Source organism: Staurois parvus, unplaced genomic scaffold (assembly GCF_062004578.1).
Source record: "Staurois parvus isolate SC_StPar_1 unplaced genomic scaffold, SC_StPar_1.0 ptg000130l, whole genome shotgun sequence".
Classification (NCBI taxonomy): Eukaryota; Metazoa; Chordata; class Amphibia; order Anura; family Ranidae; genus Staurois; species Staurois parvus.
This window is the reverse complement of record NW_028317926.1, coordinates 26-15,429: the sequence shown is the minus strand read 5'-3', so window position 1 is coordinate 15,429 and position 15,404 is coordinate 26. Positions and strand designations below refer to the sequence as shown.

Here is a 15,404-nt window from a genome sequence, read left to right as displayed (position 1 = left end):
ACAGCTTTAAAGATAGCCTAGTAGAACCACTCCCTGCATGGCTCAGTGTTTTGTTTTTTTTCTTTCTGGTTTCCTAGGAGAATAGGCATAATTTTTTTTCCTCAAAGAAATATTTTTCGTTTCTACAGTTCTATGGACTTCACCTGGACATCTTGCTGCTTCCAAATGATTGCGTCACAGATGGCATTATTTGATAAAGATAGAGCAAGGAAGTGTTTTAGTCTTTTTTTGCCACCTTTGGCCCATTTCAGAGATTTCCCTTCACTTACTGTCCCATAGCTAAAAAGCAAATTTAAGATAATCCCTTGGGGACAACCCAAAATTTGGGATTTTCTGTAATTTCGCTTTCTATGATAATAGTATAGAAGATAAATAGACAGGAAATTGACATCCCAAAGTCTATTACCATACTTGGAATATGTATTTCATGGAAATTCCATCACAAGAAGCCTTCTTTTGATGAATCCTATCTTTTCTCCATTATCTTCTAGATTAGCATTGGGTCTTAAGTACTGCGAGTACCATCAAGCATCAAATCTCCACTTTAGTTGTTTTTTTTAGATAACACTTACCTCTCAGATTGATTCTCCTTCTCAGTTTTTCAAAGACCAGTCTGTGGACCTAACTGGTATATTTCTGTCTATCCTTACTCACAGGGGATCCATTCTTGTTACTAAACAAAGAAAGACGTGTGGAAAGAAACACCAGCGTAAAGCTACCAGATGAGTTATTTACTCATTTAGAAAATGTAAAAAAGAAATCCTTGCACAGTATCAAATCTTAAACAAAAAAGGTATATCGCAGCACCATGTCTGCTTAGAGCATCTGCCTCCCAGTGGAGGATACTTTACTTTAAGGACCACACCACCAAATGGCTGGGAGGCCCTTTCTAGAACTCTGCTCTTGCTGGGAGGACATTCTCTGTATCCAGTCTTGGCCACAAACTTTATCTCTCAAACTCTAGCTGACTGGCCTAAGGCCAATACAAGGAACCTGACCACTATGGTAGTGGGTCACTTAGTCATAGAGTATTTGTTTTAATCACATGCTTTTGCAGCCTTGTTGAAGGGTTGTTTGAGATCCCCCATCTCATATGCCGTATGAGCCTCCTGCCAAATAACTTGAGGAGGATCATTTAGCGTAAGTGTCGGGCTGCAGAACCTGCATGCCTAAAGAACTTGCTCTGCATTTCCTTTGAAGGACAATGTCTCTTGATGTGACCCAGTTAAAAACAGTAATACATTTGTTATGTATTTTTCTTTTTGGTAACATACCATTGGGAAGTGAGAATCATCTGGATGTTGGAAAAGAGGGAAGCCTTTTCACAAGTTGATATGTGCAAAAGTGGAAGTAATACCTGGTAAAGTAGTTTGTACATGGAGTTCACTGCACGGATAAACACTGGATGTTTTATTAAGCACATGGCATTATTAAAATAATGTGAGCAGAGCACGTATACATTTTGAATGTGGAACCTTTTTGTGATGTACTACACTATATTTCTTGCTTTTATATTTATTTTATTTGGTCCTTTGATACAATGCATGTCAGTCCCTGCTGAACCAGCCAAATTTTGATCAATCTCTGGCCAGCCTTAGATGCTGGGTATAAAATCAATCTGCTCAAGCACTAACCAGATGAAGTAATTCACACCAGGCTTCATAGAAGAAAAAGAGAAAAAACACTCCAAGTTCAATAGGATTGGGTAAAAGTAATTGCATTTCAGTGCATACTTCACTCCTTCTTCAGAAGTTGGATAATGAATAAAACATGATTTTATATATGATCTAAAGAAAAAAACACTGGAAAACATGACGGCTGTTAGATTAACCACTGATAATTTACCTCAGGTATTCCAGTCTCAATTATAGTGCAAAAGTAATATTCAATGCCCAGATGCTGATCAAACCAGCCGCACATGCTGTCAATAATAACCTGTAGCATGGGTGTCACAAATCAGTTTACATACACACAGGTAGGCTTGTCGGCAAGCAACCTAAAACTGTGGGGAAGGCATAAGATACCAGCAAAAATTGTCACGCTAACTCATACACATGAGTAAACTGCTGACAGATGCATATTACTTGCCCCAAAGGGAAGCAGCTGAGCAGAGGAAACACAAATCCTCTGCTTAAACCATACCTGAATTTGGAATTGTTTACAGCCTGTCCACACACACACGGACAGGCAACTGTCAGCTAAAAAGATTCATCATATTAGCATTACTTGGCATAAGTACATTAAAGCCTTGCACTGCTGCTCTACTATACATAACAAATATTATGTATAGTGGAGCAGCAAAAAGGGGTTTTTGGACTTTGATCTGCTTACTTTTTAAGGAATTTAGAATCAAACCCACCAGGTTTGTTACACTATCCATTCATTAAGGAGACTTTCTGGGCTCTGTGGACATCAAGGATTCTTATCTGCACATGCCCATTTTCTAGCGCATTAGTGATTCCTTCACCCTCTACTATCCTCTGCACCTCCATGTATTCACCAAGATACTTGCCCCTACGCTAGCCTTACTGCTCTCTCAGGGCATTCCCTTTGTGGGATATCAAGATGATTTCCCGCCAGAACACCCTGATCTATGCCTTTTTACACCGCTAAAATCCTGCCTCTGTTTCACAAAATTCAAATTGAGGGCATTCCAGTGATCCTCATATGTAGCTGTGGACTGGTCCAGAGAAATGTGGTACTCCAACCTGATAACACTCTTGGCAGATGCTCCATGAGCTTTTTCACATATTCTGGCTCTTTTGTCTCAGAGACTGATATACCACACTGTTTCACGGTTGCTGGCCTTAACGGAATGGTTTTTGAATCCCAGAGGAACAGAGGCACTTCTGAGTCAGTGATCCCACAATGCTAAAAGCTAAGAAGTCTTCTTCCTGCAAGGCCCCTCACTGCACCTGTAAGGCATATTTCACTTGATGTGAGTGGAGAAACTTTTCCCAGTATTTTTGCAGATGAGTCTTGATCAGCATCTGGCCCTTAGCACCCTTCAGAGCCAGGTTTCTGGGCTTGCTCTTTCTCCCAGAGGTCACTAGATTCCCATTTCTTTGAACAAGACCTTTGTGCAGGGTGGCTTCCCCTGTTAACGCCCCCTGTGACTCCGCGCGACCTGAAATTTGTTCTCTTGGCACTTTAGTTCAAAAGGGATTTTTTTTAGTAATCGGATATTCCCTGACTGACTCTGTGACCCATGATGCCCAAAGAAGGAGCCAGCTTCTTTGAGGCTCAGACATAGCATCATGGCTTGTTGTCTAGGGATTGGGTGTACCCCTTTCTTGTCCAGGTGCATTCTACTAGGTCTGAATGTTTCTTGGGTTTTTTGGCATCGGCTCTCCTAGAACTGCAAGGCTGCCACCTGGACTTCTGCTAACACGTTCTTCAAATTTTACCAGGTGGATGTTCTGGACTCATCTGATACCAGCTTCTGGTGGTATAATGTCTTTTAGGAGATTCTTTGAGCTGCAGGTAGTCCCCATTTCTGTTGTTTTTATGTGGGTTTATTAGTATTTGGTTTGCTTTTGCTCACCCTCCAGATAACATTCTAACATTCTGAATTCCAGTGTCCCTCTTTGGATGAGAAAGAAAATGGTGATTTGTGCACTCTATTCTTTGTATGCTCTTGGTTCTGCCTTCCCACAAAACAGGCATGCTTCGAGAAGGAAATGGTTTCCTAAGTTGGCCCTTTTCATATGGGTGTCCAGTCCTCCTGTAGGCAGCAGTATAACGTGACAGTCTCTGAAATTACCATGTTCCTCAATGGACTTCAAGAAAGCGATTTTATAGGTAGTACAAAAATCCTATGAGATGACAGACTTTTGCACTTATTGTCCATTATCTGCCAACAAACCTGATCTTGTATTATACAGCTTTTTTCATCAGAAAGGGCAAGTTGGAACAACAGGCATCAAGAACTTCTTGCACAGATTAATGTTTTTGAAAAACAGCAGCAAGACTTTAAAAGCAGAGAAGATGGTAAGCAATACTGGAGGGTGGTCTTTAATGTGTCCCAATTAATAATTATAGCATGTAAAATGCGGATGAGCAAATAATGCAGTAAGTTATTAATGTCAAGCCCTGTATGCTAACGATGCTATAACCTATATCACAGCAGGTGGCACAGCAGGTGAAATCTAATTGTGTTCTCATTAAAAGTAAGGACACATGGACTGTGTTTGTTGTGCAGATAATTTTTTGCCTCATTAAGTGCTTGTGTACACTTGGGTCTCTTCATGAAGAGTGGTCCCCAGTGGATTGCTTTTCACAGAGCAGTGCAGGAATTTAGGAGGAGAAACTGGCACCTCCTGAATACTTGTATTTTTTTGTTTAACAACTGGGCTGTTTTAATGGGAATGGCACAACTGTGTTGCTCCAATGCATTCCAACATGTGTACTGCCCATCTGGCTGCCAAAGGGGACAATAAAAACATTTCTCAACCACTTCTGTATTTACACACAGACTTAAATGTAAGTGTAAATTAACTTGCATCCATTACATTCACCCGCCCTTAGATATACATAATGATTCAGTCTGGATCCTTCTGGAAAAACTGATAGACAATCCAGACTGACTTCCTCTTGGAAAGGGCCCTTTGTGGGAGACTAAGGGCTTGCTTCCATGTGCAGCCAGGGGCAATTTAAAGTAGGTAGTTGAGCTGTGGTTTAACCACCCACTCACCCAATGAAGAGTATGCAGCTGCTCAGGATTGTACACATGCCACAGCGGTGATGCTCTTGTTTTGCAAGCACTTTCAAAATTAAAAGGGATGTTACATTCAGTAGGCAGTATTACCTTCAAACACAATCCATTTAAGAGGCCATGTTGCAACAGCCTTGCAACCACATGTAATGCATGAAGGTATGGAATTTACAGGGTTAAAACAATCAGCCAAGAGGTGACATTGTCTCCTCCCTCAACTGTCAAATACCTCTGAAAAACAATTCACAACCGCAAAGGGGTGGCAAGGGCTACCACATGAATGAAGGAGTCCTAAATCTAAAAATGCTTTCAGCAGAGTTTATAAGTGTGTTTCATGTTAATAAACATGTTTTTTTTTTTTTTTTTTTCTGTGTTGTCACTAGAATAAGGTTTCTTATTGGAAGATTTTCCTTCTGTTAAATATTTGGATTATTCTTTGATTACTGTCCTGGTGACAGTGGCCACTAGGACACCAAGGGTGATTCTCATCATCTAACCCTTTCTCAATACAAAATTTAAATAATGCTTTGTATTTAGATGCATGTTGACACAAATACACTTTAAGGATCAGTGGGTAAACTATTATTTACCTAAGGGATTTTACTGTTTCTTGTAACAAATTCTGCCAAGTAACATTAAAAAAGTGCAAACAGGTGGTGCAAACACCTAGCGCATTATTCAATGTTTATTAAAAAGTCTAAAAGATGAAAACATACTCACAGACATAGCATGTTTGTTTGTAAAGCTTAGTATGGAAATTGAGATGGCCACAACAGTGGGCAGGGTGTTCCGACTGTCAGTGTGGCACGTTTCAGGGTCGAGTCCCTTTCCTCAGAGATCAGCGATTAGCTCTGAGGAAAGAGACTTGTCCCCGAAACGCGTCAGTGTTGACCACACTGACAGTTGGAACACCCTGCCCACTGTTGTGGCCATCTCAATTTCCATACTAAGCTTTACAAACATGCTATGTCTGTGAGTATGTTTTCGCCTTTTTTTACTTTTTACTAAATAATATAATGCACTAGGTGTTTGCGCCACCTGTTTACTCTTTTTCCAATTGTTGATTTCCCTGTCTGAGGAGGGCTGCATCCCCAAAACGCTATCCATAGGCCACCTTTTGCCCAGGTTCCCCTGGCTTTCCTTTGGCAATTGATTCCTGGAGCGCTGGAGAGTACAACCTGTCATGCCAAGTAACAATGGATATTATTTTTAATCCTAGTGTTTACCTCATAATGTTATGTATAGTATTTGTGAAGGCTGGATTTCTGTTTGTAGTTCTGAAAAGCGAGGTCCACGATCTACGTGTAGTACTTCAGTCTGCAGACCGCGAGCTTCGGGCTGTGAAGATGGAGTATAGTTCATACAAAGAAAAACAAGAAAAGGAGATGAGTGAACTGTCTGACCGCCACATAAATGTGCAGCTGCAATTGGACAATGTCAGGTATTACATGATTGGAGTGGGTACAAGCCAATAGTTGCAGTGGAAGACATTCTGATGTTTTCATTTGCATTTTTTAAAATAACTTTAGCAATAATTTGCCCCTCTAGCCATTTTGGTTTTCTATGCCTGTAGAGCAAAGTGCAACTTAGCTGTAGTGTTTACAAAGCAAAACATGTTGAATATGCTGGGGAACTGCATCTCAAACCTTTGGTAGCAGAGGGCGCATACTATTAATTCTCTCCAGAAATGCTTTCTCTGTGCTTCATTTCTCGACTTGGAGCATAAACCCCACCCACCACGGCCCTGTTACATGTGGCTGAGGCTCCAGCTGGGGGGGGGGGAACAATCTCAGAGGCATAGCAGAGGCCTTTTCTGGCAGGTGTATTACACAAGCGCCTGCTCCTAACCTGTTAGAGCACAGATTGTTCTTGTATCTTAGGTCTTAAATGAACTCACAAAAAGACTTGACCCAATGAGCCACTGCTAAAGTATAGCAGTATTGGTTAGAAATGCAGGAATTTTGGAGTTGACTGTTTATATGACCATGATAGGTCTGTGTAGGTTCTCTTTATCCAAGCCATATAGCTAGTAGTAGTTGGTCACATTTTACTGAATGTTTCTTAATCATACAGTATAGGACACAGGCTCCCTTAAATTTTGAGCATGGGTTGTATGCTGCCACATTAAGGTGAGAACAGTGGTAAACCGTTGTTGGGACAGCCCAAATAACCCCTCCCACTCCCAGCAGTCATCAGGTTTTTGTTAATGTCGTTAGGTGATGAACAACCTCTTTCTACCGAGAGCAGGTTTCTGTTTTAGGATTCTGTTTCTACTGGAAGACTAAAAACTATGCTTGGTTCTTCATATGAATATATCTCTTCTCCACCTGACTGCATAAGCACCACTGTAGCAATATGACTGCAGCTTCTGTAATTTTGCCTTCAGCACTGCCTGTGGCCCTTTCCCTTGATAACGCAGTGCAAACCTGTGTAGTTAGCTGCAGAGTGCTCTACAGGTTCAGGGAAGCAGAAATTCGAATCCTGGCTAGTCCCAGTCCCTAAAGACACCTCCATGGAGGAAAGTGTATACCTTCCTGGAGTGAGGAGTTCTGCCTTAAAAAGTTGCCTGTACCAAAAGTTACCATTGCTCCCATTACTGTCAATCACTGCCAGTAAGCCAATGAGGAGAGAGTCGCATTCTGTGTATGAATGGACACTGGCTTGGGATGGAGGGGCCTGGAGAGCCGGTGGAGGACCCGAGAAGAGGAGGATCAGGGCTGCTCTGTGCAAAACCACTGCAGAGAGCAGGTAAGTATGACATGTTTGTTGTTTTTTTAAAAAAAAAAAGACAAACAACTTTTTAATATCACTTTAGGTTGATGGCTAAGAAGACATTAATGGGGCCTGTGTCCTATACTGTACTCTAAGAAAAGTATTTTACACAATTTCTTTAGTTCAGTGAGTGTCAGGAACATGGCCCCCATCATTTTATAGCCACACCACTGGCTAAATCCAATCTTCATGTCAAATGATCAAAAAAATGTATACACCCTCACACTTTCTTGGAAAATCAATATCTGCCTTGGCACATTGAATGACGGCTGGAATACCCATGTGGCTATAGATGCAGAGGTATGTTCAGAATTTCAGAGAGAGCTTGTCACTTGGATAAGTGTGAGCATAACTACCCATGAATATTACCAAAACCTCATAACATTATGGTATACTGAAATTAACATACTCGTATTTGTTTGGTTTTTTTATACATTTTTAGGGGGTCATAATGCTCTCTGATAGGTAAAGATGTAGTATAATTATGTAGAGAGTGGTTTTGGAAACTGTTTTAAATGGATCTTAAACTACGTTGTGTAAATATGTCTGTTAAATGGTCACAATCTGAGATATGGACCAACAAGCCATGTTTTACTTCTGTTTAATAAATTAGGTTGGAGCATGAAAGTTTGTTGGAGGAGAAGCGATCTCTTCAAGATAGTTATGATAACTTGGAAGAAGTTATGAAGTTTGAATCCGATCAACTAAAACAAGAGCTTTCTGACAGCAAACGTGAGAATGAAACCGTGAAAGCTGAACTTTGTGTAAGATCTGTGATGTTCTTTTTTGTTTTTCCTTTAACGGTCCCTAAGGCTGAGAAGTCCAAAGCTGTGATAATGAAATGGTCAGCCCATTCCAACACTTCAAAACACACACACATGTTTTAGGCACTTTTTTTTTCCCCCAGGTTTGTTATTTTCTCAATCACAGCAAACTTTTTAATTGACCTACATGTTCTGCCATTTCTTTTATTTAAGATGGACATGCGTACTGTATTATGTGACAGAAGCAAAGTATATTGGGCATAAAATTTGATTAAAGGGTTAGCCCACGCAAAATAGATTTTATTTAGATTGGCAGGATTCTTGCACTTGAAATCCCAGGCCCCCAAACACTCCCCCCAAATGACCCTTTTTTGGAAATTAGGCACTCCGAAGAATTTGATAAGAAGTATGGTGGTGTGTATTCTGCAGATCTAATTTTATATCACAAGGTTTTGAAAAATGGAAACAGAAAATAAATAATTTTTTGTTTTCTGTCTTCATTTTCCAAAAAAAATTGGTGCAGCAAATGAGATCTGCAAAATGCTTGTCATGCCTTGTAGCAAATAATTGGCAAGTCTACTTTCCATAAAGGGGCCATTTGGGGGGTGATTGTTCTGTCGTGGCTATTTTAGCCTCCGAAACTGCAATAGGCAGTTAGGAAAACAAATGCGCAAGTTACGCCCTCTGAAATGCAGAAGGTGCTTATTGCATTTTGGGCTTCGGTACGCTGCTAGGCCAAAAAGGAGAAGTAGCAGAATGTTGGGTTGTTTTTTTTTTTTTTGGGGGGGTTGGGGGCTGTAATGCCATGTAAACCTATGACGTGTGTGAGAAATATCTTAGTAAAGTGACAACTTTGTGTAAAAAATAAATAAAATTTATTTTTTTCCCCAAAAACTTGTGGCAAAAAATAAGATCTTCAAAAGACTCAACATGCCTCTTATCAAATACCTTTGAGTGTCAGCTGTCCAAAAAGGGGTAATTTGGGGGGTGTTTGAACTGTCCTGGTATTCTTTAAAAACATTATGTGTATAGCCAGCATTAGGAGTTTCTGCCACATTCCTAATGATGAGCATATATATAATAATCTTTTTTCTTTCGTTTATCCTATGGGCTGAATGAGAAAAAGAGCCTAACCGATTCCTTCATTCACATTTATCAATGTGGATGCAGAAATCTCTGCCTGAAAAAAAGTATATGCCAAGCATAGGAGCTTCCATTACCTGACCCACCTCATGATCCAAATCATTGGCTTTGAGCGTGCTGACAAACTAGTGTTGTGTCCAACCACGGCACGAACATCACCAGTAAACCCTGAAGTTCCCCTGCAATGTACAGGTACGTTGCAGAGGAACAACAGAACCACCGGCCAGCAATAAAAGTTCAATTGCTGGTCGACAGGTGGTTCAAGCTGGTCACACAGTCATCAGAAAAGCAAGATCTTCCAGACCTGCATTTTTATGGCTTTCGAGTGGGTGGGAAAAAACTTAGTTTATATGAAGGAAAACGATTGCGACTAGTGAGAATATAATTTTTATAAAACTGCTCCATCCACCCATTGATTTTTTTTTTTTTTTTTTTTTTTTAATCCTCTCATGCCTAAGTCTGTTTTCTGTGAAATGGCAAACCTGAAATAGAACAAACCTTTTAGTTAAAAGAATGTTTATTCACTTATCTGCAGAATCTTTTGGAGCTTTTGGAGACTGAAAAAGAACACCGACAAAACTTGAAATCTCAACTGGAAGAAGACAAAGAAAACAAGTCCAAGTAAATAAGCAAAATCACATTATAATTAAAGCACACTTACAGTTGTCCAGCCACAACCAGTGCCTCCATGCAGAGGCTACTACTATAAATTGTCTACTTTAAACTGGATGCTGCTGGAAAAATTCTGCTGTGTGGCTCACCACCTTCTGCTTTTCTTGCCTCCTTATTGGCCCCCATCCCACTCTAAAGGCAATAGAGGGGCAAGAAAAGCAGAGCTGGACAGACAACAGTGACAGGAAGAGATTTTATTCTCTCTTAAATTAAGCACCCAGTGTTAGGTTAAGCTGGGTACTTTTACAAAAAAGACAACCACCACCTTTGTAATGGGTCAGGCACTTTCATCTTTCTGTAACCATTGTCTCTTTTTATAATGGTATTCTTTTTTTTTTTTATATATAGAGAGCTCCTGAAAGTTTTGGAAGAGAATGTGATCCTCAAAAAACAGTGCTCTGAGCTGACAACAAAGTGTGAGCTGCAGGTACAGCAGTTATTTGCATGGATTCTTTAGTAGGGTCTGTGTCTTTTTAAGTTCATGCTGGCTGAAAAGCTAGGGAAGTGCTGGAAGGTAAAATGTGTACCCATTGCTGTTGTGCAAAAAACAAATCTCAGAAAAATAAAACCATGCTATGCATTTCATAATTTTTTCTTACTGTTGCTTTTACACGCAGTGTAGTTATCTATGTAGAACAATAGGTACAGCTGCTGCATTTTTCCCTCCGGCATTTTTTCAAAAGCATCCTTAAGTAAAGACCATCTGTGTGATTAGGCTCTAGGAGTGGAAATGTTTAATTTGTTACTAGTAATGTAAAAAAAAATTGTGATAGTTTTACTCTAAAGTGATCCTTTCCTTTTGTAAATGAGTTGCTTAACTCCCCATCTCGATTTTCATCAATCTTCATCATTCACACAACTATTCACCCCCCCGAACCAAAGAATAAAAGCCCTGTATAAGGTTCCTGTTGATTTGGCAGAGCCTACACAGATTTATCGATCATTGCCCCCATGTGACATCCCAGACCAGCAGGAGACACTACCACTGGCCTAGGGTAATGGGAATAAGTTGCATGCTCAGACCATGATGTGATGCGTATTTCACTTCACCCCTGAAAGTTTTTACACTGTCCGGCAAAGTGTTGCTTTAACCACTTCAAGTCTGGACACTTTCATCCCCTTCCTGTCCAGGCCAATTTTCAGCTTTCAGTACTATCACACTTTGACAATTGCGCGGTCATGCAACAGTGTACCCATATGAAATTTTTAGCTTTTTTTTTTAGACAGATAAAAGTTTATTTTGGTGGTGTTTATTCACCACTGGGATTTTTTTTTTTTTGCTATATAAATGAAAGTCCAAAAAATTTCTTATAAAATTTTGCAAATAATCTTTATAAATTTTGGCCAAAATGTATTCAGTTATCTTTTTAGTAAAAAAAAAAACCCACATTAGTTTATAACCAAAAATTATAATTTTTCTAAAAAAATTTTTAATTTTTATATTTTTTTAATATTTGTTTTTTGTTTTTTTTTTTTTAACCACTAGCCTACAGGGCACTTATACCCCCTTCCTGCCGAGGCCAATTTCCAGATTTCAGTGCTGTCACACTTTGAATGACAATTGCGCAGTCATGCAACACTGTACCCATATGAAATTTTTATAATTGTTTTTGTGACAGAGCTTTCTTTTGGTGGTATTTAATCACCTCTGGGTTTTTATTTTTTCTTAAACCAAAAACCACTGAAAATTTTGGGGAAAAAATTTTTTTTCTTAGTTTTTGTTATAAAATTTTGTAAATAAGTGATTTTTCTCCTTCACTGATGTGCGCTAATGAGACTGCAGTGATGGGCACTGATAGGTGGCACTGATGAGCCACTGGTAGGTGGCACTGATGGGCATTGACAGGCATCACTGATGGGCACTGAAAGGCGGCACTGATATCTGGCACTGATAGGCGGCACTGGCTGGCACTAATTGGCAGCACTGATAGGTGGCACTGATTGGCATTGATAGGTGGCACTGACTGGCACTGATTGATGACCCTGAAAGGCAGCTCAATTGGGCACTGATATGTGGCATTGATGTGCACTGGTATGCGCTGATATGTGACATTGACGTGACACTGATAGGCACTGGCACGTAGTACTGATCCGCACTGACAGCTGGCACTGGTGGACTTTGACAGGTGGCCCTGCTGGGGCTACACTGATGATCAGGGCACATTGATCATCAGTGCCCTGATGATTAGTGTACATGTCCCCTCCGGTGGGGGAGATTACCGGCTCTCCTCTCTAACTGCATTCTTGCAGCCATTGAGAATACTGTGAGAGCTGTGATTGGTCACAGCTTGTCACATGGTACAAGGCTGTTGTGAATAGCCTTGTACCATGTGACCTCTGTGATCATTCACAGATTCTACACATACTAAGCAATGATGTCAGAAGTGACATCTTGCTTACTACTATTCATGTGATCACTGATTGGCCAATCAGTGATCACATGAATCGGGACCTCACACAGGTATGTATGTGTAGCCGCAGTGCTTATGCCAAGGTGCCTCTGTGTACTGCAATCCTAATTCTCTAGTTTCCAGAGAATCCTAAAATGGAGCACATATAATAATGGATAGATTAAGGGCAGGTTTGCCTGGAAGGAGCCCACCCCTCATTAAAGGCACAGGGATGCCCAGCAAAAGCACAATGGCAGCTGAAGGCTTTCATTGCGTTCCCACATCCAATTCAATCAACTGTACAATAATGTGGCAACCACCCCAACCTATAACCTGTAAGGTGCACATGGAAGACCAACGCACATCTCTAACAAACACAAATTTCCCAGCACTTGCCAGCCTGCACACAAAAGAATGAAGTAAGGTTAAAAAAAAAAACCCAAAACTTAAAACTTTAGAACCACATTAAACATGATGGGCATCCAATATTGTGCTTTTGATATTATGTACTGTACAGGGATGCACAGTTTTTATTGCATGACACCTGGGACAGCGGGTACCAGGCAGGTAGTTTTTGTTTTGCATTTAGCTGTGCTGTGGGCATACAGCAGGGTTTGTCAGGTGGAAGCATTTTGGCGGCTCCGCTGCCACCTGATTGCTTCCACATACATGCTGAGAAAGTTTTTCCCTATAGAAAGTGCTTTGCCTATGGAAAATATAGGGTACTGTAGTTTTTTGCCATTTCATGGATGCATGCAGATTTAAGGTTTGACATATTTACTCGGTGAAGTCTCCGCTTTTATATTTTGCAAAACAATTGTAGTTCTCACGGAACTACCACGGTACTGTTGAGCGCTCTGGTAGTTCATTGATACTTCCTGCATTTACACCCATGATCTGCTGATCGCTGGTGCAATGCTTTCCAGGCTCCAAAAAAAAAAAAGTAAATGCAGTTTTGTTTTTTTTTTCTTTACATGCTAAAAAGGTTTTTTTTTTATAGGTGAACTTCTCCTTTAAAGGAGCGGACACCGAAGGTTAATTTGGCTGTTCAGCATGCGCTTGTACCAAGCACCAAAGTGCTTCTGTGTGCGAGGGTAACCTGAGGGAATAAAGTTATGGGTTTTTTTTCTTTTGTTTTGTTTTTTTCCTCATTGGGGCCGGTGCCTCAATGAGCCGCCATTTACTCGCTCAACAGACGTGCTTCTGCTGAGCGTTAAAAGAGCCCAGTTGGTGCTCATTACACTGCAAGATCTCTCCCCTCCCTGCTAGTCCCCTTGGTAGGGTGCTGGAGCCAGGCAGGGAGGTGAGGAGGAGATAAACAACACATGTTACAAATATTAAAAGTTTAAGTCGCCATAAACCTCCTTTTTGTTTTCAAAAGCCCCAGACATTCCTAAAAGCACCTCAGTTTTAAGCAGTTAAAAAAAATTATCTGTATTTTTATCGGGACAAGTAAATTGTCTTGAGGGACAAGTAGATTGGGGCCCCAATTTAGTCCTTTTGGACAAGTAGTTTTTTAAAAAAATTTCCACACCCCTTCTCTAGATGATGTTATATTTAAAGTCTTTGCAATTTTACATTAAATAATATTATTCTGAAATTGATCAACAATTTTTAGACTCCGCTTTTCACAGAATGGTGAACCTCTACCTATCTTTACTTCTGAGACGTTGACTCTCTAAGATGCTCTTTTTATAGCCAATCATGTTACCTGTTGCCAATTAACCTAATTAGTTGCAAAATGTTCTTCCGGCTCTTTCTCTTACTTTACCAGCTTTTTGTTGCCATGCCCCAACTTTTTTGAGATGTGTTGCTGTCAGCAATTTCAAAATTACCTTATTTTGTTTCTTAACATGGGTTTGAGATTTGCAAATTATTGCATTCTGTTTTTACCTTTCTGATGTATACAGTTGCATTGTTTACTAGATAGCATACAGTTATCATATGCGTTTTGCTGATAGTCTTCTTTTAATTGAATGTGTCTGCCTTGTATCTGTGTGGGGTTTAGAAAATGCCTGATAATGCAATGCTGCTTATATTCTAATCCCATTTAGATCACACAGCTACAAACTTGTGAACTCCAATTAACTACCTCAAAAGAAATCATAACCAATCTTGAGAAAAAATGTTCTTCAGATAAGGTAGGAGCTCCATTTGTGTCAATGATGCCACCAAACTTCTAGTAATAGATTGACCTGTTTTGCCTTTCCACAAATCCAGGCCATGTTAGTAGGCAAAGGGTAAAATTTGCAAGGGGGCTGAAGGGGGGTATTTTCACATGTTTTCCTTCTTCAGTATATGTGCCTCACATTTATTTTAAACTGGAAATTTGGAACTTTACCAGGAAATGTTGAAAAAAACCTTTTTTTCTTTGTAAAGATAAAAATCCACTAGCAAGGATGAAATCTAGGCATCTAGAGGTTTCTGCAGATTGCTGTAGATTTTTATGGCTTTCTGAATACCATAAGAGCACTGAGACCAGGGATCTCAGATATACACTAAGTTACATAGTTAGTCTGCCTGAAAAAAGACAGTCCATCCAGTTCAACCATATAAGAAAAAAAAAAGTTATAATCCTACACCAATAGTAGTTGGAAGGCAAAAAAACCCCAACAAAGCATGATCCAATTTGCTCCTGCAATGGAAAAAATTCCTTCCTGATCCCTCAAAAGGCAATCGGATATTCGCTGGATCAACTTTACCAACTTTATCAATGTTATTATCCAGTTATATTCTGTGTATCCAAGAAAGATTCCAGGCCTTTTTTAAAGCAATCCACTGAGCTGGCCAGAACCAACTCTTGAGGGAGTCTATTCCACATTTTCAAAACTTTTACTGTGAAGAAACCTTTCCGTGTTTGGAGATTAAATTTATTTTCTTCCAGACGTAAATAGTGCCCCCTTGTCCTCTGTGATGACCTCAGGGTGAATAACTCTACACCAAGATCAC

The 15,404-nt window shown here is 40.0% G+C and overlaps 1 protein-coding gene across 1 annotated transcript in view; it reads left to right on the top strand.

The window, feature by feature from the left end:
* LOC149466411 (kinesin-like protein KIF15-A) overlaps positions 1-14,596 on the top strand; it is a gene marked incomplete at its 3' end in the record, with an annotated part of 78,566 nt that extends 63,970 nt beyond the window's left edge. Inside the window, exons 19-24 of the mRNA XM_089672544.1 lie at positions 3,885-3,990; positions 5,990-6,155; positions 8,100-8,250; positions 9,929-10,014; positions 10,414-10,492; positions 14,510-14,596. Coding sequence (XP_089528670.1) covers positions 3,885-3,990; positions 5,990-6,155; positions 8,100-8,250; positions 9,929-10,014; positions 10,414-10,492; positions 14,510-14,596 — 675 coding nt within the window. The remainder of the gene's footprint in view (positions 1-3,884; positions 3,991-5,989; positions 6,156-8,099; positions 8,251-9,928; positions 10,015-10,413; positions 10,493-14,509) is intronic.
* Positions 14,597-15,404: the final 808 nt, after the last annotated feature.